The sequence below is a fragment of the Apiospora aurea genome (genome assembly GCF_038362705.1).
Source record: "Apiospora aurea strain CBS 24483 chromosome Unknown utg000005l_segment0_segment0, whole genome shotgun sequence".
NCBI lineage: Eukaryota > Fungi > Ascomycota > Sordariomycetes > Amphisphaeriales > Apiosporaceae > Apiospora > Apiospora aurea.
Window position 1 is genome coordinate 5,656,284 of NW_027117392.1, and position 20,575 is coordinate 5,676,858.

Sequence of the window (20,575 nt, forward strand, 5' to 3'; positions counted from 1 at the left end):
TGCACCATGTTACTAAGTGTTGTTCCTGGGCCGCCAGTAGATACAGTGGGCTTGGATGTAGAACGTGACAGCGTGGTGGGTGATGCGATGTGGTTGCAATGCAATGCGCAATGCAGTTGAGTCGCTCTTTGTTCGCGTGTTTTCGGGCAACGCCTTTCTCCATGTACGAGACCTCGAGCTACAGTTCCATCAATGCACACTACTGGACAAGCAAGGTACGCCCCAATCGTCGCCAAAGAAAGAGCTGGGGTGTAGGCCTTGCCGCGATTGACCGCCTAAGGCAGGTGTGGCTTTAGTGAGGTACCTGCTGAGTGGGGCGCTAAGCGACAAGATTTACGGGGTCTGCCAGGTCTGATAACAACAACAGGCAGACAGGTCTTGAGTTTATTAGTCTTTGCGCCACACATCAGACAAACAGACACTCCCATCCGACCAGTCAGCACGTCAGCTCAGCCCAAGCAGCGCCACAAAAAATAATTGATTGACGGAGAGCTTGCATTGATAAGTAGACTAGAGCCTAGGTTGGAAGAAAGGTCCATCGCGACGCAACTTGCTTGATAGCCTGCTGCTGTTGCTGCTGTCTTTGTTTATTTCTTCCCAACCCGAGTAGGAGTAAAAGGGTCAACGCGTCGCATACTCTCCTCGGACGGAACGTGCGAAAACACCGGCCTCGTATACATGATCGAGCATCTCATCGAACATGCCGACTGCGAAGCGGCTTAAGGCCGGCGACTCCAAGGCGGCCCAGAAGAAAGCCGACACTGCTCGCCCGACCGCCGCCGACATCGAGGGCGCCAGCGAGTTCGCCCAACTAGCGAAACAGCACTGGCTCAAGAGCACCAAGAAGGCGACCAAGGTCAAGGTCAAGGACGATGTGTTGAAGCTCGAGATTTGGGATGCTCTGGAGAAGGAGGCCTTCCAGTATAAGTCCCTCTTGGTCTTGGAAGGCCTGCAGATCCTCGAGAGCTATCTTTGGCCCGGCTACTCGGACGATGCCTCCAACTTCCACGTCTTGATGATCGCCCTGATCACCAATGTCAAGGCACGCGAGCACCTCGAGACCTGGTCCATCTTCGAAAACCGACCCCTCGACTTCTCCACCCTCTTTCGCCGTATACTTTCCATGACCCTCGACCGCACCCTGTCGTTCCCTCTCCGGACACATCTACTGTCCTTCATCATTAACGCCTTCCAGAGCTTGGACTGCGGTATTGTCAGAAAGGAATGCGCGCCCCTGGTCTCCATCTCCATTTGGCACAACCTGTCCACCGAGACCAAGAGAGACAACGGCCTGGAGAAAACGCCACATCTGAGGAAAGCTTGGAGGGCTGCGGCTAAAAGATACGACTCGGCCGACGATGAAACAAAGGCTCGCCTACGCTTCGAAAGGGCATGGCTTTACACCCTTACCCTCGAGTTCCTAGCTTTGCTGCACGAGCCGAAAAGGAAATCGGAGCATGTTGTGTATGCCGAGCATTTCCTCGAATTAATTACCGATCTGCAAAGTCAACTGCCCACCAGGCGTTATGTCAATCACCTACTCCAGGACCTCCACCTTTTGGTTGCGCTGGCCTTCTCGCCCATGTACCAGGATGAGGATAATCGGTTGTTGCGTGAGCAATCACGGCTACTTCGTCACTATACCTACTTCAACATCGAAGACCAGACTGGCGTCCAAATGAGTCGGTCGGAGACGTACGAACGCCACTGCGCCTCGTTAGCAAAGCTACAACGCGTAGCCCTCAGGCATTTCAAAGAGAAATTGGCCGTGTTAGCCCTCTCGAACTACGGCTCAATCGACAAGAGACCTGAACTCAAGAGTCTGCTTGAGCCCCTGACTGATGAGGAGATATTCCAACTCGCTGGCCTTCTCGAACTGCGAACGGAGTACCCCGCATCGGCCGGGATAACGGTCACTAGAGTATTCATAATGGAAGTCCTACTCACCACGTTTGAGAAGCGCGGCATCTTCCAGGAATCTCTTCCTAACATTGTGCCCACGGAATATGATCTGTATGAGTTCAACTTGCAGGGCACCGAAAGCTACGATGGTTCTCGACCCCTTGCCCTCCCCAAACTCAACCTGCAATATCTCTCCGTTGGAGACTTCTTATGGAGGTCGTTGACGCTTTATCGGTATGAGGCTTTCTACGGTATCAGAAGAGATATCGAAGATGCTCTGAAGCGCTTGCGACCCGAGACTCGAAGAGCCGGGGAAACCAACTTCTCAGGGTTCTCCAAAATGGCCTTGCCAATATCGAGACCCTCAATTTTGGAAGTTGTTCCGGCACTTGTTGGAGATGACAAGCCATCGGCTGTCAAAGTGGAGATTTCCATCGATGTGAGGCGCCTCGGGGATCGAGTCCGCCGTGAGTGGGACTCACTCAGGCCCGACGACGTCGTGTTCCTTGTGTCTGTGGACGCATCTATTTCTGAAGCAACCCTCAATGGAGGTGCTGCGCAGCTATCAGAAGCTCAGAAGCTAGGCTTGGTAGCGGTCAGAACAGCCGAGGTAGTTAACATCATGGACGACAAAGGTCGGCTTATCCGAGACCCCTCGGCTTATTTCCAGGAAGGCGGCAGGTCCCCTTCACGAAGAATCCAGTTGAAACTGGATCCCGCAACCTACAAAAAAGATATGGATAGAGCATCGATCGGCAAGGCCGATGTCTACGAAAGCATCAACCTGGTTATACGAAGAAGTGGCAGGGAGAACAACTTCAAGCCGGTCTTGGAGTCCATTCGCAGTCTGGCCCTTTCGGAAGTACCATTGGCCTCATGGTTGCATGAGGTCTTCCTTGGTTACGGAGATCCAGCCAGTGCCACCTACAAGAATCTGCCCAACCGCCTAAACAAGGTTGACTACCGCGATACTTTCTTGAATTGGCAACATCTCGTAGAGAGTATGCCAGGAAAGGCTGTTGAGCCAGGATTCGACGTGACCGATAGTTTCGGGCCACCCTATGTGCTTGACTATGTCGGTAAAGCAGCCGAGAAGCCTAAGACCAAACCATCCAAGAAGAGAAGAAGGGATGCAGAGCCGGCGCTGAAGGACGAGGTTGAGACGTACAAGGTCTCCACCTATGAGCCACCCAATACCGGCCCTTATCCAATTGATGCCCCTAAACTTAATACGGTCCGATTCACCGCTGCTCAGGTTGATGCTATTATGTCCGGAACCCAGCCAGGCTTGACAGTTATTGTTGGGCCTCCAGGAACCGGCAAGACGGACGTAGCTACCCAAATCATCAACAACATCTACCATAATTTCCCCGAGCAGCGGACACTCCTCATCGCACATTCAAACCAGGCCTTGAACCAGCTTTTTGCCAAGATCGTGGCTTTGGACATTGACGAGCGTCATCTACTCCGCCTGGGCCATGGTGAGGAGGAGCTGGATACAGAAAGCAACTTCAGCAAGCATGGCCGTGTGGAGTCGTTCCTTGAGAACCGGGACCGTTATCTACATGAAGTCAACCGCTTGGCAGCAAGCATCGGTGCGCCTGGCGCCCATGGCAACTCAGCCGAAACAGCCGGTTACTTCAACTCTGTCTATATTCTACCTGCATGGGCAAAGTTCACCGAGGCAACCAAGTCAGAGGACGTCTCGTCGACCGACATCGTCCAGGCGTTCCCATTCCATTCCTATTTTGCTGATGCACCACAGCCGCTTTTCTCGCCCGATGCGACCCGAGACGAAGTCTTGAAGGTTGCAAACGGCTGTTATCACCACATATCCAAGATCTTCATAGAGCTGGCAGATGCCTTGCCGTTCGAGATCCTTCGACGGGACCGAGACAAGGCCAACTACCTGTTGACCAATGAAGCCCGCATCGTTGCCATGACGTCAACCCACGCGGCCATGCGACGCAGTGAGATCGCCAGCCTTGGGTTCCATTACGACAACGTTGTGATGGAAGAAGCGGCTCAAATCACTGAGATTGAGAACTTCATTCCCTTGGCGATGCAGAAGCTTAAGAAGGGTCAAACGGCGCTGCAAAGGGTTGTCCTATGCGGTGACCACTACCAAAACTCCCCCGTTATCCAGAATCTTGCTTTCCGGCAATACGCCAACCTCGAGCAATCCCTATTCTCCCGTCTGGTTCGTCTTGGCAGCCCGGTCATCACCCTCGATCAGCAGGGCCGTGCGCGTTCGTCCATTGCCGCCCTTTACTCGTGGCGATACCCGAACCTGGGCAACCTGCCTCACGTCGAGTCGCTTCCCGAGTTCCAGGCGGCCAATGCCGGCTTCAAGTTTGACTATCAGTTCATCAACGTGCCCGACTACAAGGGCCGCGGCGAGATGGAGCCAACGCCTCATTTCATCCAGAATCTCGGCGAGGCCGAGTACGCTGTCGCCATCTACCAGTACATGCGGCTACTTGGATACCCTGCTTCCAAGATCAGTATCCTCACCACGTACGCTGGGCAGCGCGCTCTCATCAAAGATGTGCTGGGCCATCGCTGTGGAAAGAATGCCATTTTCGGTTTGCCCAAGATCGTCACCACGGTCGACAAGTATCAGGGCGAACAGAACGACTGTAAGTTTAAAAGCCCCCGCTCGCTCAAGAAAGAATTAGAAGACTGACTACAAAAATAGATATCATTCTTTCACTTACCCGAACAAGTCGTGTCGGCTACCTGCGGGACATCCGCCGCCTGACGGTGGCTCTGTCGCGTGCTCGACTTGGCCTGTATATTCTGGGCCGACGCGAGGTGTTCGAGTCCTGCTACGAGTTGAAGCCCGCCTTTGAGCTGCTGCTCTCGCGACCGGACAAGCTGACCCTGGCGACTGGCGAACTGTGGCCCTCGAAACGCCCCCTCCTGACCGACGGATCCGAAGAGTCGGACGCAGTACCGGGCGAGGCCGTCATGGAAGGGGTGGAGCATCTGGGTCAGTACGTGTTTGAGATGACCAAGGCCATGGTCGAGCAGTTGCGCGCAGAGAGGGGCCTGCCGGCGGCCCAGGCCGTCGAGGTGCTCGAACCGGTTAATGAGGAGCAGGAGATGGGCTACGAACAGCCCGCTGCCGCCGCGGGCGATGATGAGGAGGAGGATATGGAGCTGAAAGACGGCACGGCTGTAGGAGACGGGATCTGATAAGATGGTGAAATGGATGGGAATGGAGAGGAGGAAATGAAATGACCCAATACATTCAAGCTCTTGATTACGACGTGCCAGAATGGTAGAGGAATTGGGTCGTGTACGAAAAATGTACCAGAAAGCAATATCTATAAGTTAAGGGGGATGGGGTCTAGGCTAAAGTCCCGGTCTGGTGTGTGTTCTAGACGCACGTATGGATCTGGGGATAGATCGAACATAATGAAGTCTACAGACCAAGCCCTCGTATCAATCCTGACGTAGTACTTTGGCAAGACTCGCTAAGCTGTGCCAGAGGATCTTGGTGTGCAGGAAATGTGCTGGCTACCCCTATTCGACCTCCCCATAACCCAACCAAGTCATGCTTGAACGACTGGAAGGCAACAGTCATATATAGACACAATAAAATTCTCTAAAACCTGACTGTCGAGCCAGATTGAGGGGCTACACTAGATCTTGGACAAAAGAAAGCCGCCATTCTGGCGTTTCTGGAAGAGCTGTGTGGGGTCATACTTGAGCGAGATCTCCTTCAATCTCGCAATATTCTCAGCCCCATAGGTAGCGAGCGGGTTCTGATCCCGCGAGGCATCATTCATGTACAGGAACGGTATATGCAAGCCGCGCTCTTGTCCAAGTTTTTTCCACTGTTCTGTGGTCTCGATGGAGACCGAGCGCACCTTTTCGTCATCTTTGGGGTCAGCCCAGTCAACGAGTGTTGTCCACCCTTTAGGCACGCCCAGCTTCGTTAGCGTTGTCGAGAGGCAAAGCCAATGCGAAAGGTATGGGAACTCACAGATATGATTCTCCGTTGGGATGCCCATAGGGTTACCTCCCCGGGCCACCCCCTGCTTAGCCACGTTGGGGATGACTGGCTGGATGACGAAGGTCTGGTTTGCCCCTGTCTCGTCTCGTACCGCTAGTGCCCTGGTTCGCCAGAAACTGCACATGTCCTCCTACAACTGTGCGTCGATGCGTGAACTAGTTGCACGGTAGTCATGCCTATGTGCGATATGTGAGTAGTCCATGACTATAGGGACAGGCTGGGCTCTTACCGCATAGGCTGGTTGGGGGTTACGCTCCCGAGGATTGTGGCCAATGACTGGAACGTTCCAATGGTCGACGGCACAGCGAGCTGGAGGGGTTCCAAGTTGTAGAATGGAGCGAAAGCCTCGGGTCTTTCGACAGATGCCGAGTACTGGAGGACGGCGGTGATGGCGTCGGGCGTCATGATCAGGCTTGTGGTGGACTTGGTGTCACTTGCGCCATCGTTCTGCCAGGCGACGTGGGCATTTATCGCAGCAGATTAGTAAACGGATCCGGGTGTGATATGGATGCGACGAAGACCTACCCAAGACGGCGGCAAGATCGTCTACAGAGTAGACTCTCATTTCGTACCATATCTTTCGAGCCGGAATTGCATAGACATCGAATCGTGTCACGACGCCAAAGTTTGGCTCGCCTCCTTTGAGGGCCCAGAACAAGTCGTTGTTTTCCTTTGCGTTGGCATTGACCACAGTGCCGTCAGCCAAAACAACCTATAACAGAGTCAATACGAATGGCAATCGACGAGGCCTGAACTTTAGTCTTCCTCTTTGCAAGCTCTCACCTCGAAGTTGTCAACATTGTCTGCTGCGGTTCCCAGCTCCGCCATAAGATGATGCAGGCCGCCTACAGATGTTTAGCTACCAAGCAAGTTACGGAGATTCGCGACCTACCACCCAGTATCAGCCCAGAAACACCCACAACAGGGATCCGGCCTCCCACGACATCAACGCCTTGAGGAGTAAGAGCTTCCAGGACGTCACCCCACCGAGCCCCGGCCCCAAGGCTGGCGGTGCTTTTGTCCTGGCTCAGACTGATGGCATTCATATGCTGCAGGTCCAGCAAGATGCCATTTGCATCGATACTGGACGCGCCGGGGTTAGACGAGTGACCGCCGCTGCGGACGGCGAAGTTGATGTCAAAGTGCCGGAGAATTTGGAGGGCTTTTGACACGTCGGCGGCGCTTGCCGGTTGGATAATGCAATAGGGGTTGGCAACGCATGCTTGGGACCTGTTTTCAATGGTCCATAGATAGTGATCTAGAATATGGTGATGGATAGATATACCAGTTCTCGTGAACCACGGTCGCGTTCAGGGGTGAGGTGTCGACGCGCTCAGGGCCCAGGGCCATCTCGGCGGCGCGGCAGGCCTGCTCCAGGCCGGACCCGCGCGAGTGTGAGCCGGTTGCAGACTCGGCGAATTCATCGTTGAGGGAGTGAATCCGTGGGGCTGACAAGGCCAGGTTGGAACAAAGTTCGCTGAAGCGGGCGTCCATGTTGTTTTGCGTGGCAGACTTGTTGTCGGGCGGGACAGAATAGGCGATGGCCAACTGAACCGTGGTCAAACCAACAATGGCCGTTTTTTGCAGATTGATAAGCGGGGGGCAATACCAACAGCATAGCAGCCGGTAAATATGTTGGGGTTAATAGCGCCATCCGGTCACCACTGTTGGCTATTTGAATTACGAGGCAGAAGGGGCTGCGTATGCAAGGGGGCGGCATGTCACATTGGCAATACAAAGAGAAATATGGTCACGTCGATCACCGGTCATAACTGGGCTTACAGCTGGGAAGTGTGTGCTTATGGTGTGGGCATATATACGTACTTATTTCTGTACCCCGGAGCTAGCAACTCCAACATCCTGCTACTGATTGACGTGAACTGATCCAATCTCTCACTTCCGGTATCCGGATATCCCGCCAGGACTTCTCTACCAGAGTCCCATCTCGTGACGCCATGGGAACCGTCATTATCACAGGAGCCAATGGCTCTCTGGCGACTCCAGCCGCTGAGTTCCTCCTCCAAGAACACCCCGACATCACCGCCATCTTCACCGTCCGGGATCCTTCGGATTTTGATGTAAACACTGCCCATCTGCGTCAGATTCTCGCGCGACACCCCAGCGTCAAGACCTCCGTCCATGCGCTTGACCTTGGCAATCTTGCTGCCGTGCAGAGCTTTGCCGAGGACATTGCCAAAGGCATCGCCAACGCTCAATACCCCCCTCTCCGGGCCATCGTTTGCAATGCCTTCTACTGGAACCTCGTCGAAGGCCCCGAGTTCACCGACGACGGGTACGAGAAGACCTTCCAGGTGAACCATGTCGCCCACGCCAGCCTCATCCTGAGGCTTCGGGGGCCACTTTGGCTCTGGCGGCCGCGTCGTGCTGTTTTATAGCGATGCCCACTGGCCAGGCAAGAACTCGTTGGAGAAGATCCCGCCAGAGATCCCTCCCGACCTGGAGTGCCTGGTCAAGCCGCCCCCGGATCCCGCCGACAAAAAGGCCGCCCTCTGCTTCCAGAGGTATGCCAACTCCAAACTGGCCATCACCTCTTGGGCCTATGCACTGAATCGACATCTGCTGAATGTAGGTCTCCGCGCACCATTCCCATTCCCATTCACGCCCATCATTGTTCTGACGCCGTCTTCTTGGACTTCCCAGGATCCGGCCCTCAGCCATATCACCGCTGTCGCCATCAACCCTGGTAACCTTTCCAATTCCCGCGCCTTGCGCACCAACACTCCAGGGGCTTTGCAAGTGGCCCAGCGCTTCGTGATTCAACCCTTCATGTCTGTTCTGCGTTTGCTTTCTGGCCCGACCATGCGTACTTCACGTGCAGCCGGCGAGGACGTCATGAAGCTCGCACTGGGCACAGCTCACCCCGGCGAGCGAGGCTTCTTCACTCACTTGAAAAAGGAGGAGAGCTCCCCCGAGAGTTTGGACGAGGGGAAACAGGAGAAGCTATGGGCCAAGACCCTCGAGTGGACGAAAGTAACGACGGGCAATACGGCCCTGAAATTTTAAATTTCGGGGTTTTCGCTGATACTAGCTGACGATGAAAGGCCTGGACAATGACTCCAGCGCCGGAATAGCACCCGAATTTCGCTGCATGCTTTCTTGTGCCTTTCGTCGACCTCGTGACTCTCTTTCAGACGGCTTAGTTAGAAAGCATTACTATTCTCGTCTTTCCTTCCCAGGTTTGTTTCGGAAGCAGCGATGTCTATCTTTTCGCACACTGATCTCCGGTCCGTAGTCCACTTTGGGTAGAATGGCTATTATCCAAGAAGAGGACCAAGCCAACGAACTAGAACAACATTATGGCAGAGTATCAGGAAAGGGTGAGGGTTTTTCTAGACCCCGAATCCCAACGGCCATACTACACGGGCGGGGTTATTATGTGTTGGTGATAAAAGAAGCGTCTGTTGGCTGAGCCACTTGAGTTGGTCTTGGCATGGTACCCGGGTTACATTTATGGCGACGCTTACATGCATAGTAGGCAGACATGCAACCTCAAGATGATATTTACTGAAGATGTAGTCTCATTACGCATTACTGTGTGGCCGTGCACCTTGATGGTCGCCATCCACATGGGCAAACTCAGAGAACAACACCAGCTCATCAAACTGCCGTGCCAACGATTCCGTCATCGCGTCCGTAGGATCCGTCATGACCAAGTCGAGATCGAGCGTGGATGCAGCTCCGCTCATGATAACCTCCATCGGCTCGTCGTGCATGTCGGCTGAGACATATCTCCGCAACAGATCGAGCGCCTCCTTACTCGTCAATGCGCCATCTCGCAGACCCATAGCCAACGTGCCCTGAAGTATGGGGCCGAAAACGTGGTACCACTTGAAGAGCTGGGAGCCCACCATCATACACAGATCGAAGTACTCTTTCCACTCAGCATCGTTGACGTTCTTTAAGATGCCACAGAAAAGTTGGACGAGCGCACTCGCAAGAAAAGGAGACCGGTCGTCCGGCGAATGGTGTAGGTGAGTCAGAACCAGCAGACGTTTCAGCTGATTGAGTGATGCCACGAAGGCGGTCGTGGGAAAGCTGTCGGGCGAGGCAAATGATTCCATTTTATAGTCATGTGGACGGCGCTGGAAGGGCCGAAAGACGTTCAAGACGGCCCCATGAAAGAACATGCTATTCACCCTCCAGGTTAGCTGAATGATGTTGCAGTACTCATGGGTTGCAAAGCTCACTGGAATAGCAAAAGGTTGGCTGGGCTTTGGCGCCCGTAGGCATAAGTACTTGCCAATGTGTCGGACCATGCTAGTAGTTTCTGGTATTTGGATTCGGCAAAGGACATAGGTATCCTGTCCGCTACAAGAGTGCCTGACTTGACGATGTATACAGCGGCAACCTCCTGTACTATGGTCCACAGTTTGCACAATGGACCAAAAATGTAGCCAGCATAACTGGGCAACGGATGGGCTGGCCAGATAACTCCCCATCTTTCGACCTCATCAGTTATGCTTTCTCCAGGTATCGGGAGTATGGGGGTGTATGGTATGGCGTCATAGTCGGACTCGAAGATGCCGTAGAGTCTGGATGTGTAGGGGTGGTCAGCGCCGTAAAGGAAATCATAGGAGCGGGAGTGCCTACGTCAGCCAATTGTAGACACCCCAGGCAGTGTGTGCTGTTGCCTTCTTCCATTCTGCAGACAGTTTAGCAAAGTGAGATGCAGTTCCGGCACTATGAGCGGCGCCGAACAACTTCAATCTCACAGCCATTAGTTTTCCTTCACGGCCAAACTCAACGGACTGCCGGTCTTTACTTTGGAGAAGGGCCATTGTGCGAAGAAGCTGAGTACCAGAAACAGTTGCGAGGCTGTCAGAAGCCCGTTCCGAAGTCCATAGCATCTCTGCTTCAGCGTAGAAAGCGTTGGCGATGGTCACCGTTCCGGGATCATTGGCAGCATATAGATGCTGTTTGATCGGTCAGTGGGGAATAACATAGCATGTTCGACTAACTTACACATGCATAATACATCAGTGCAGATAGCAAAAATGGGGTGCAGAAACGTAGACGCCTCTCCACTAGGTCAGTAACGAAGAGGTCAGCATCGAAAAAGCCCAGCATGGGATGTTCCCTAACCAGATACGAGGATATGACACGTGCGGCAAGCTCATCACTGATGGGCACTCTGGTCCAATAATCCATGCGCAGCTGGTGAAGACGGCTATCACATAGTGAAGGGCTTCGTACGTGATCCATTGACGGTGTCAGAGAGGGTGAGCGTGAGCTTGTGAAGGCCGCATTTGGAGCCTCTGAAACAAGAAAGCCTGAAAGGCGCGATGAATTGTTCACACTCGCCGTGTCACCTTTTGCAGTCATCAATTCGGTTCGGGATTCAAACTCGCCCTGAGCTTCTCGACATATAGCCCTGATATCAATTGGGTTCAGACGTGGATATGCGATGGGGTGCAGTGACGACAGCTCCGACTCAAGCTTAGCAAAGGTCGGTGGTGGCAGAGGCCGATTGGCAGCCAGGCTGGCAGAGCGGGTTTTGTCCTGGCTGCCACCGCCGGGCGATGAGAGCACAGCAGACAGGTCAGTAGACTCCCTCAAGCGACGGAGCAGGCCCAAAGCATCAGGCTCAGGGGCACTCGACAGTCGCTCGATGAGCTCAATGTGGTCCAACCACGGACCACGCGGGCCATCTTTCCGTAGCCTATAGATACACTCGACTTTGCGATCAACACATGGCGTACACGAAGGCCGGCTGCCATCGCAAGCAACCTTTCTTGAGCGGCACTCTTCGCAAGCAGCACCGATGCGGCGCCGTTTGGGAGCCGAGGTTTGCTCGCCATCGGGCGTTTGGCCCTGCCGTTCAGCAGGGGATGCAACGGCGGCTGGTCTGATGGGCACGTAGCGGCGCTCCATCTAACACTTAATAATGGGAAGTTTGGGGGCGCGATAGATCTGCCTAGCGACGTCAGAGCTCCATTTATATCACCGCCTTTATCTGGCATAAGGTTTCGGCTCGAGGCCAATGCATGATGCCGCCTAGCATAGGGCAGACTGTCTATCGGCAGGCCTGCAATGCCGGTAGGGTATGGATGTCGGGGTTGCGATGAATGGGATGTCATGACGGGCATGGGCCATTTAAAGAGCGGAAGGCCATGAACGGGTGTTTGTTGCCATGTGATGTGATGTAAGGCAGGTGGGTAGGGCAAGTGCGAAAAGGGAAGTCCCATAAGTTAGACTTTCGCCTACCAACTGCCCAGCATCAGACACTTAGGCAATTCAGGACTGCAGGAAGGCGCCAGAGGGATGGGATTGGGATATGACATATGCGGCCCCCTTGAATGCGAAATACTGCTCACACTTGAGTGGAGAACTTTCGACACATATAACCCGCCGAGGTAACAACAGAAAGCGAAGTTCACGACGGCGTAAGCTCTCGCGGTCCGAGAGCAGTAATTCGCATCCAAGGGGCCAATGCCCGTAACGGGGAAACAACGAACATCGATCGATACATCAGTAGGAAGCAGCACCTACCAGCAACCAGCAAGAGGAGACCAAAATGTGACCTCGGGGCTAAGTACTGATGTTCCGATAGCCCTGGAGCACTGGACCGTCAGGTGGTAGCCCGTAAGGCGGCGCCTTGCCTCCAATGAGACAGACCCCTGCCAAGACACGGTGCTGTGACCAAGACAGGAGTAGTAGTACCTACTTAAAGTAGGAAGGGACTGTTTCGGCCGTGCCTTCGAATGTCGGTCGTGCGGCTCTTTCTTGCATGGGCCCTAGGCTTCTCTAGCCTGGCAGCACTGCTCAGTTCTGACTTTTTGTTGGCGTCCGGACCGTCCTCCGGCCTAGGTTGCGGGTGATTGGTCCAGCTGACTGTACCACAAGATCCTGGTTAGCCAATGTTTTTCCTAGCTCGTTCTCTCCGAATGTGTTAGTCCCCCAAGTATATCGACCCCCATTCGCGACGAGGTAACAGCACCATCTCGAGCCAACCTCGAATGCAGCCATGCTAGGCCGGAGTGGGAACCCAGCAGGCACCATTTGAAACTCCAGACGGACATTTATGTGGGAAGAAAAGCAGTCGATGACGTCGCGTACATGGCTACGGCATGTATGTATGTATGTAGGCACTTACTCGCCTTGGGAACGACTGATGCTCGCTCTATGCTGTGTCGTCGAAGGTGCGTCCTTGGGCCGATGGTGGAGGTAAGGGAGATTATAGTCTGCGCCAGGCCATTCGGATATGGATTTCCCACTTGTCCTCTTTCTCCGGATCTGACGAAAGATATAGCATATGGGGTAACCAAACGATTTCTTGTCAGGCGGGCTGATCTTACGTATATAAATGGGCTACCTAAACCGATTTCGACGACGAGCACTCGGAGCACTTCTTGGTACTTGGTGGGCTGGTCTGCTACCGAGTATCTGGACTGCCTCCGATTCGCCCAGCCTGTGAAGGAACTAACTACCTGGAGCCTGGACGAGAGAGTCAGAGGCTTACCGGTTGCATTGCAGCACAGATGCTGTGTGCATCGCTCCCCTTTTCCTGCCATGTTGGCCCAATGGTAGACCGCGGCAGCAGCTGTCTAGGGTGTGTCAGAACTTTCGAGATCCTGCAGGGATCAACGACATTCCTACTACTATGGGCCTTGCTGCAGAGTACATATCGATCTAGCTCATCAGGCGCCAATCTTGGGTGGTCTGGATGAAAACAATGGATCCCAAAGAGCACGGCTATATCCGTATGCGCGGTCCGGCGCGCGCCCTCTTTCCTCAAGATGGGCAAGCATTACATGCCTTAGGCATCATATACAGCAAGGGAATACTTATGGCACTCACCAGAGCCTCTGGCCGTCAACGGCGTCGGTATGCATGCGCCTATTTCCAGATCTGTCGACCAACCACGTATCGGTCGCTTTTACATGTTTCCAAGGGTCCAGCAAACCCCTAACTAGGCCTCCACTGGGGATGGGGCATAGGTCTGCGTTATATCGCTGTCGCCCATCGCAATGTCTGAGATTACGTTGAGGACGTGCGGGGCTTCTGATCCATCTACCTAATCTTTCCTACCTTGATGTCTTGTGGTGTGGGTACTTACATACATGCCATACCACCAGATAGTCTCACCTGGGCAGAGATTCCTGGAGCACGCCCCTCCTCCCCGATCACTTCATCAGTTTCTGCTTCCTGAGTTCGGACACAGCTTTTGGGAGACTTCATCCCGCACACTTTCCAATCCAGCTTTGTCGCCAGTGGCTCGACATGCCACCCGGTCCATCTCTCATCTTTTCTCCGGCAAGTAGCGCAAAGCTGAGAAGGCCAGGCCGGCGTAGCCCTCCTTCCAGAGACATGCGAATGCACTCGTAACTTTGAGATCTGCTTGCCAGAAAGGTGCAGCCCGCTTTCCGCTGTTCGATGCCCGACGCGGACCTATCTCACATTTTATGGACGGCTCAGAGCGTCATAGATACTGTCTAAGAGACAATAATTGCTTGTTTTCTTAGAAATCGACGAGCCGACTTGGCCGGTTTATATACCCGATCAGTCCGCGGAGTTGTCCATCGGACACAGCGAAGACTACTTACTCCGCCAAGAAACTATATATATCGAGAAGCCTGGATGGTCATCGACGATACTCGACGCATCGCATCGTGCCTCCGCACCATTTGCTCCGGGCCTCATGGAGACAATTCTCTATTGGTCCGGTTCATCTTCCAGCGTTAATTCCTCACATGGGTCATGAACGCAAACCTTTGGCTCTGGAGCTCATCTCCGACACGGCTTACGTGCGGTTAAGAAGACCAGGCTGGAGAAAAAGAAAATACACTCGAAGAAGACAAGCATTAGAACTAGACTCGGTTAGATGCTGCGGGACACCAAGGCTAGATCCTTCCAACCGTAGAGTGCAGGTAAGCACTGTATCCGCTGAAGAATCGCTGGTTTTTTACCAGATCACATCGCGTCAGACTGGCCCGTAATTGCTAGTTCTATCAATAACCTCATGTCCTTTTTACTTGCTTTTCGCCGACAATCCTGTGATCTTGTTCCAAGTTCTCCCCATAAGCTCCAAGTGGAGCCCCTGAAAGCCCTGTGCCAAAGCAAGACAATGCGCTGCAACGCAGACAGAAGGTCATTCTAACCTCATCACCAAAACCCGTAACCCTCCCAAAAGACATTGAAGAATTGTCTATGCGAACCTCTGTCTCAAATAGACCACAGCTCTAGCGCGCTTTGCATACCTCGCCCTCTGTCGGTCCAGTCAAGCATATGGCATTACCACATGTTACGAGATGTGGTGATCTCGTCCAATCTTTGTGGGAACTTGGATCAAACTGCTGTGGATTTCAACCTGATACTATATGTATATGGTGTGGAGGCTGGAATCTCTTCCAAGGTAACTTTGCTTAGAAAACCTGACACTGCACACTCCAGGGGGTGCAAAGTGGAACACAGCGATCGTGTGCGTTGTCTGCTGCATGATACATCAGGCAATGCCTTCATTGGCTAGGAGAAGCCAATGTCATCTTCATCGCCTAAAGCTTGCTATATACATACTGATCACCATTCCATGTCGCATTCTCGCTCACAAGTACACCATCGACCAAGGCATAGGGCCTTGGATTGCTCAGCCCCGCGAGGAAGCAACGCTAGCACGGGCAGCATCTTCAGCACTAATATATGCAAATCGGAGCTGACAGAAACACGAAAGGCTCGTAATCAACATGGTCAATGACAGTGGAGCCGTGCAAGCGGTCAGGGGGAAGGAGAGAAAAACAAGCCCATACCCATAGGTACTTGCCGTGTTTTCTCCGGGAAAATGTCGACGTCTATGGACGAAATCGTTCCAAGGACCCTGGTGAGACCCTGAACCCCCAATAGTGGGACCTGGGGTCAGTCGCAAGCTGAAATACCTCACGTGTGTGAGTTGGCAAATCTACATGTATATATTGATCCAAGGCAAGTGCATAATAGGCGTCTGAGAATACGCTCGGGGACCGTGATACATGCCCAATGAACGTACCTTGGATGCCCTCTTTATGAGACAGCCCACATGTTGGACACGTGCGTGACGGTCGTGGACTTTGTCATGTCTCTTGGTATCTACAGGGTCTCTATTCCCGCTGATCGCCTGCCTCTCTTCCCACCCGTGCTGACTTGCCGCTACCCTTGCTTTTACATGGACCATGGCCGAACTTGTCTAGCTTGACTGGACTGTCACCAGGGGCATAAGCCTTAGAGCTGTCCACGTTGTTCATACGACCCAGTGGTGGATCCCAAGATTCCAAAAGAGGAATCGCAGAACCTCGACCCGAATAAGCGCCTTGGAACAATTGGACCGAGCCGAGATTTGTTTCTCCGGATGGATGTTCAGTCGAGCCAACCGGTATACTTCCTCTCAAGTTATGTGTAGCCTGTCAAGCTGGGTGAGCACGCCTTGGAAGTTGCAAGCTCCAAGACGTCTCTCGCCCTCCACGGACTCCCGGGTACCCTTCCCTAATTGTTCGGCTGCGCAACCAGTTCCGAGCGTGCGATCAGTTGTCACAAAGGCAGTGTGATCCAGGGTGGAGTCGCAGTCAATACGAGGGATGGGGGGTAGTTGACAGATGAGAGGAACTGGCCATAGAATGGGACAGGAGTCTATTCTGGAGTCGCGACGACTTGTCAGCCGTCAGGGCCGCAAGCAAGGAAATGATGCTGGTGTATTGTCTATCCGACGTCGATATGCCCCTGTGCCGCCGTCATTCATCCCGAAAAAGGCTTCCGCTACGGTAGAACTCTCCCCATTGTGTTTGCAGCAATCGGCCTCGCTACATTGCGGCACGGATCGGCAACCCCTTTCGCTTTCGAAAAGAAAAAGGGCCTGCAACATTCGAACATCAGCGGAATTTGCCTTTTTCATATTATGATCACCGACGAAATGCTCGACGGATCAGCATGAGGACTCGCACCTGCCTAAGTACACGCATGTACCTTGAGAACTTCGATCGACTTCGTTTGCGATATAGAGTTTGCACCTAGACTGGTACAGACGCCCAGCAAAAACACAGCAACTGCCTGGCGCCTTCCCCCCCGTTAGGCAAATGATCGCACGACTCCTGTCTGTCTAGAGTCAATCGAAGGCAATGGATTACGCCATGCCTACTATGTCACACTCGAACGACATCGTTACCGAAGACACACCTCTCCGTTTACTACGATGAAACGCACACACAGCAACCGACATGCTATGAGACCGAGCGGGCGCGTAGAAAGCTCATGCCTCAATGCAAACTAGTATGTCCGCGGAGTCAACCCGCCAGCCCGTCCCGAGGCGGTGGCGCCTTTCGATCCCATCGCTTCCAACCGGCCGTCAATATCGCCAGAACGGGACGGGCACTCCAAACTGGATATAAACGGGCGACTGTATTATGCTGCGAATCGTTCCACGGCTAATGGGTCGCTTCTCGAAAGCAACAAGAACAAACTCCTATTCCCAAACACAATGTTACACGGCACAATGCCAATGTGCGATGTTGCTGGCTACAAGAGAGCGCGACAAATATACCGATATTGCCCAGCGAACATTTCCGGCCACTGCCTCCGACCCTGTGATCGCCTAGCAACGATTGGAAAGAGCGGATTTTCTATCAGAGAACGAATCAGTAGAAGACAAGAGTCGTCAAAGGAAAGACACCAGAACTTGCTGCATCCGTTCTGCAAGAGGCCAGGTTTTCCGTCACCACAGACGTCACGATAATTTTGGTGGCTTTAGGCTGTGTAACGTCGTTCAAGATCGGCGAAAGCCCCGGAGCAACTCGTCGTATCAACTTCCTGCATGATGCATGGCCTGGCTGCATGCCTTGCTGCCCTTTTTCTATCCATCCTTGCAGCAATTGCAGTTGAACGGTTGTCTGCTTCCGAATGCATGCAGAGTACCTACCTGCCAGATAAATATACGTGGGCTGAGGGGTAAACGCCCTGGCGCCTCCAAATCTCCACCCCACCTTACCGATCTTGAGATCTTCCTGGCTGGGCACGCCGCACAAGAAAGAGCTGCACGTTACGAGGTGGTTACCGCTTGAAGGTCGGAAGGGCCGGCCTATCAAGACACAGCGAGTTACGTGAACCAATTTTTCTTTTCATTCCACGAGAGCAAAGGGGTTGGCTATTGCATGCGAGACTTATTTGACGAGACCCCCTTTAAGCGAGAATTCCTCCTTGCTGGTTCCTTCACCGAGAAAGCAAGGGAAAGAGCTGTCTACTGTGCCAACGGTGATCTTGGCGTTCCAGGACCTCTTCTCATCACGCCATTTTTGTACACGTCATGGTGTTGGTAACTTGCTCACGGGCTTGGCGCCCCTATCTTGGACCGAGCCGCTGCTGGACTGGTCTCTCCCGGGCCACTCGCCTTATCTCTTTGTCGGCGGCGGCGGCGTCGACACCGGCAGCGAACAATAATACTTCGAGGTATTTACCTGCATCTAGGCATGCCCTGTCGTCCGGCGTCAGTCACGATGGTGGTGTTCGACGAAGAGATGCGCTTTCCTTGAAGGTGGACCGAGGTCGGCTCATGGAGACCCTCCACGAGACATGTGCTTGGGGGACCGGTAAGCGGTGGGGCGAAGCCCATACCGAGACCGGTATGTCGCGCCTCACGCTTTCGGACGCGGATAAGGAGGCCCGCGACTGGTTCGTGGAGACGGTCGAGGGGCTGGGCTGTCGGGTCACCGTCGATGCTATCGGCAACGTCTTCGCGGTACGTCCCGGACGCTCAGAAGGCGCCGCGACGTTCGCGGGTTCGCATTTGGACACGCAGCCTACGGGGGGCCGGTATGATGGGATTTTGGGTATTATGGCGGGAGTGGAGATGCTTCGGGTCTTGCATGAGAACGAAATTGAGACCGAGTTTCCTGTCGGCGTAGTAAATTGGACCAAGTGCGTACTTAAGCCCCCATCTGTTCTAACTGTGTTGCTTTTCTTCCTCCTGAAGGACTCGTCCACACTTTGTGCTGACTTACCACTTTGTAGCGAGGAGGGTGCGCGGTTCCCGTACAGCATGATGGGGTCGGGGGTATGGGCGGAAGCCCTGCCCCTCGAGAGGGCCTACAGCCTCCGGTCCGTCGCGGGCGACAATGTCACACTGAAGTCCGAGCTCGAACGCATTGGCTATCTGGGAAAGGTGCCGGCCAGCCACCGCAGTGTGCCAATGGGAGCCCACTTCGAGCTGCACATTGAGCAGGGCCCTATTCTGGAGGCGGAGAGGAGGAAGATTGGGGTTGTCCAGGGAGTCCAGGCTTACAAGTGGTTCACCATCGAGGTAGAAGGCCGAGGTAGGTTCTCAATGTCCATTGAAAGGAATTTCTCGAGTGTTGTTGGTTGATTACTGACCAAATCTACGTATAAAGACGCACATACTGGTACGACTCCCTTGGCAAACAGAAGCGATGCTTTGCTCCTTGCCAGCAAGCTCATGGTCCACGGAAACCGGGTGGCAACCAAGCACTCCGCGCTCGTGTCTACGGGCATTCTTACGCTCTCGCCGGGTTCGACGAACACGATGCCAGGTAGCGTCCGATTCAGCCTTGATATCCGAGCACCCCAGAACGCGACGGTGGAGGAAGTCGAAGCCCGACTGAGGCAGGATTTCGCCGACCTGGCTTCCGGGAAGGACATTGGCGGTCTACACGAGGGCGGCACGTTGGGCAAGAGCGAGTTCTCGGTCTCCTGGCGCACCGACAGCGAGACCACGGCGACTGTGTTCCATGAGGACTGCATCAGGTGCGTGCGGGAGGCGGCGGCGGATGTGCTTGGTGCTGGTTCGGACGGAATGGTGAGGGACGTGGTTTCGGGGGCTGGGCATGATAGTGTCTACGCCAGTCGCGTCTGCCCTACTACGATGATCTTCGTGCCCTGTCGCGATGGCGTGAGTCATAACCCGGCGGAGTATACCAGTCCTGAGGACTGCGCGATTGGGGCCGAGGTGCTCATGCATAGTGTGCTGAAGTACGATGCGTTGAGGCAGAGTTGATTGCTTAGGGGGGTTGTTTGTATAGGGGATGAGGCGCTTGCGAATAGCATCCGAGCCACTGGGTAGCTTGAGATAACATTGACTTGTGGATATCTGTGAGGATTCTAGAAACTTGCCAGATGTGTTCGACCCAATACATATACCAAAGTTGCCGTGAACCCTAGATGGCACTGAGCACAATTGCCGTCGTCGTAGAAGGGAGGCACTGAGAACCAGAGCTTCATAATTCCAGCTTTCGTCCAGCAATCCCATGAGCCAAACTGTACTTATAAACATGTATGCATCCATGTGTGTTTACTTAGATATGCGTAGCTCTACTGGCAGGTTAGAATCAGTTTGCCCTCCACGAAAATCGATAGAAGAGAGGTGTTTTAAGGTAGTCATCTTACGTCCTACCGTTTCCGGGCCTGGCACAGCTCAGGACGCAGTGCTTATTCCATGACAGTTCACTAAGATAAAGGTGCCATTCCGTACCTAGGGACGGAAATTTAAGCAGCGGATTATCTAGTAGTGAGCCAGATGGATGAGTTATAGCTTAGTCCGCCCGGTAAGGGGTGTGCAAACATTCATAAGCCCAACGTATAACACACTTGATGACTAAAATCAAGGAGTCATATCAAACTTGCAATAATGACCCACGAAATCAAAGTCGATGCTTTGGATTG

At 53.6% G+C, this 20,575-nt stretch overlaps 5 protein-coding genes across 5 annotated transcripts; 3 read left to right on the top strand and 2 right to left on the bottom strand.

Annotated features, from left to right (window-relative positions):
* Positions 1 to 700: 700 nt before the first annotated feature.
* Positions 701 to 5,100, top strand: PG986_008271 (intron-binding protein aquarius; the record flags this gene model as incomplete). The annotated part of the gene is made up of 2 exons (XM_066844493.1): positions 701 to 4,541; positions 4,601 to 5,100. 2 exons carry the CDS (start codon positions 701 to 703, stop codon positions 5,098 to 5,100), a joined length of 4,341 nt encoding a protein of 1,446 aa, XP_066700605.1.
* A 449-nt stretch (positions 5,101 to 5,549) lies between these two features.
* Positions 5,550 to 7,417, bottom strand: PG986_008272 (6-hydroxy-D-nicotine oxidase; the record flags this gene model as incomplete). The annotated part of the gene is made up of 6 exons (XM_066844494.1): positions 5,550 to 6,039; positions 6,153 to 6,356; positions 6,496 to 6,635; positions 6,707 to 6,768; positions 6,816 to 7,153; positions 7,209 to 7,417. 6 exons carry the CDS (start codon positions 7,415 to 7,417, stop codon positions 5,550 to 5,552), a joined length of 1,443 nt encoding a protein of 480 aa, XP_066700606.1.
* A 461-nt stretch (positions 7,418 to 7,878) lies between these two features.
* PG986_008273 (NAD(P)-binding protein) lies at positions 7,879 to 8,947 on the top strand (the record flags this gene model as incomplete). Its single annotated transcript, XM_066844495.1, has 2 exons — positions 7,879 to 8,305; positions 8,337 to 8,947. 2 exons carry the CDS (start codon positions 7,879 to 7,881, stop codon positions 8,945 to 8,947), a joined length of 1,038 nt encoding a protein of 345 aa, XP_066700607.1.
* A 518-nt stretch (positions 8,948 to 9,465) lies between these two features.
* PG986_008274 (uncharacterized protein) lies at positions 9,466 to 11,815 on the bottom strand (the record flags this gene model as incomplete). The annotated part of the gene is made up of 4 exons (XM_066844496.1): positions 9,466 to 10,072; positions 10,132 to 10,476; positions 10,535 to 10,857; positions 10,907 to 11,815. 4 exons carry the CDS (start codon positions 11,813 to 11,815, stop codon positions 9,466 to 9,468), a joined length of 2,184 nt encoding a protein of 727 aa, XP_066700608.1.
* A 6,637-nt stretch (positions 11,816 to 18,452) lies between these two features.
* Positions 18,453 to 19,910, top strand: PG986_008275 (uncharacterized protein; the record flags this gene model as incomplete). The annotated part of the gene is made up of 3 exons (XM_066844497.1): positions 18,453 to 18,817; positions 18,911 to 19,212; positions 19,288 to 19,910. 3 exons carry the CDS (start codon positions 18,453 to 18,455, stop codon positions 19,908 to 19,910), a joined length of 1,290 nt encoding a protein of 429 aa, XP_066700609.1.
* Positions 19,911 to 20,575: the final 665 nt, after the last annotated feature.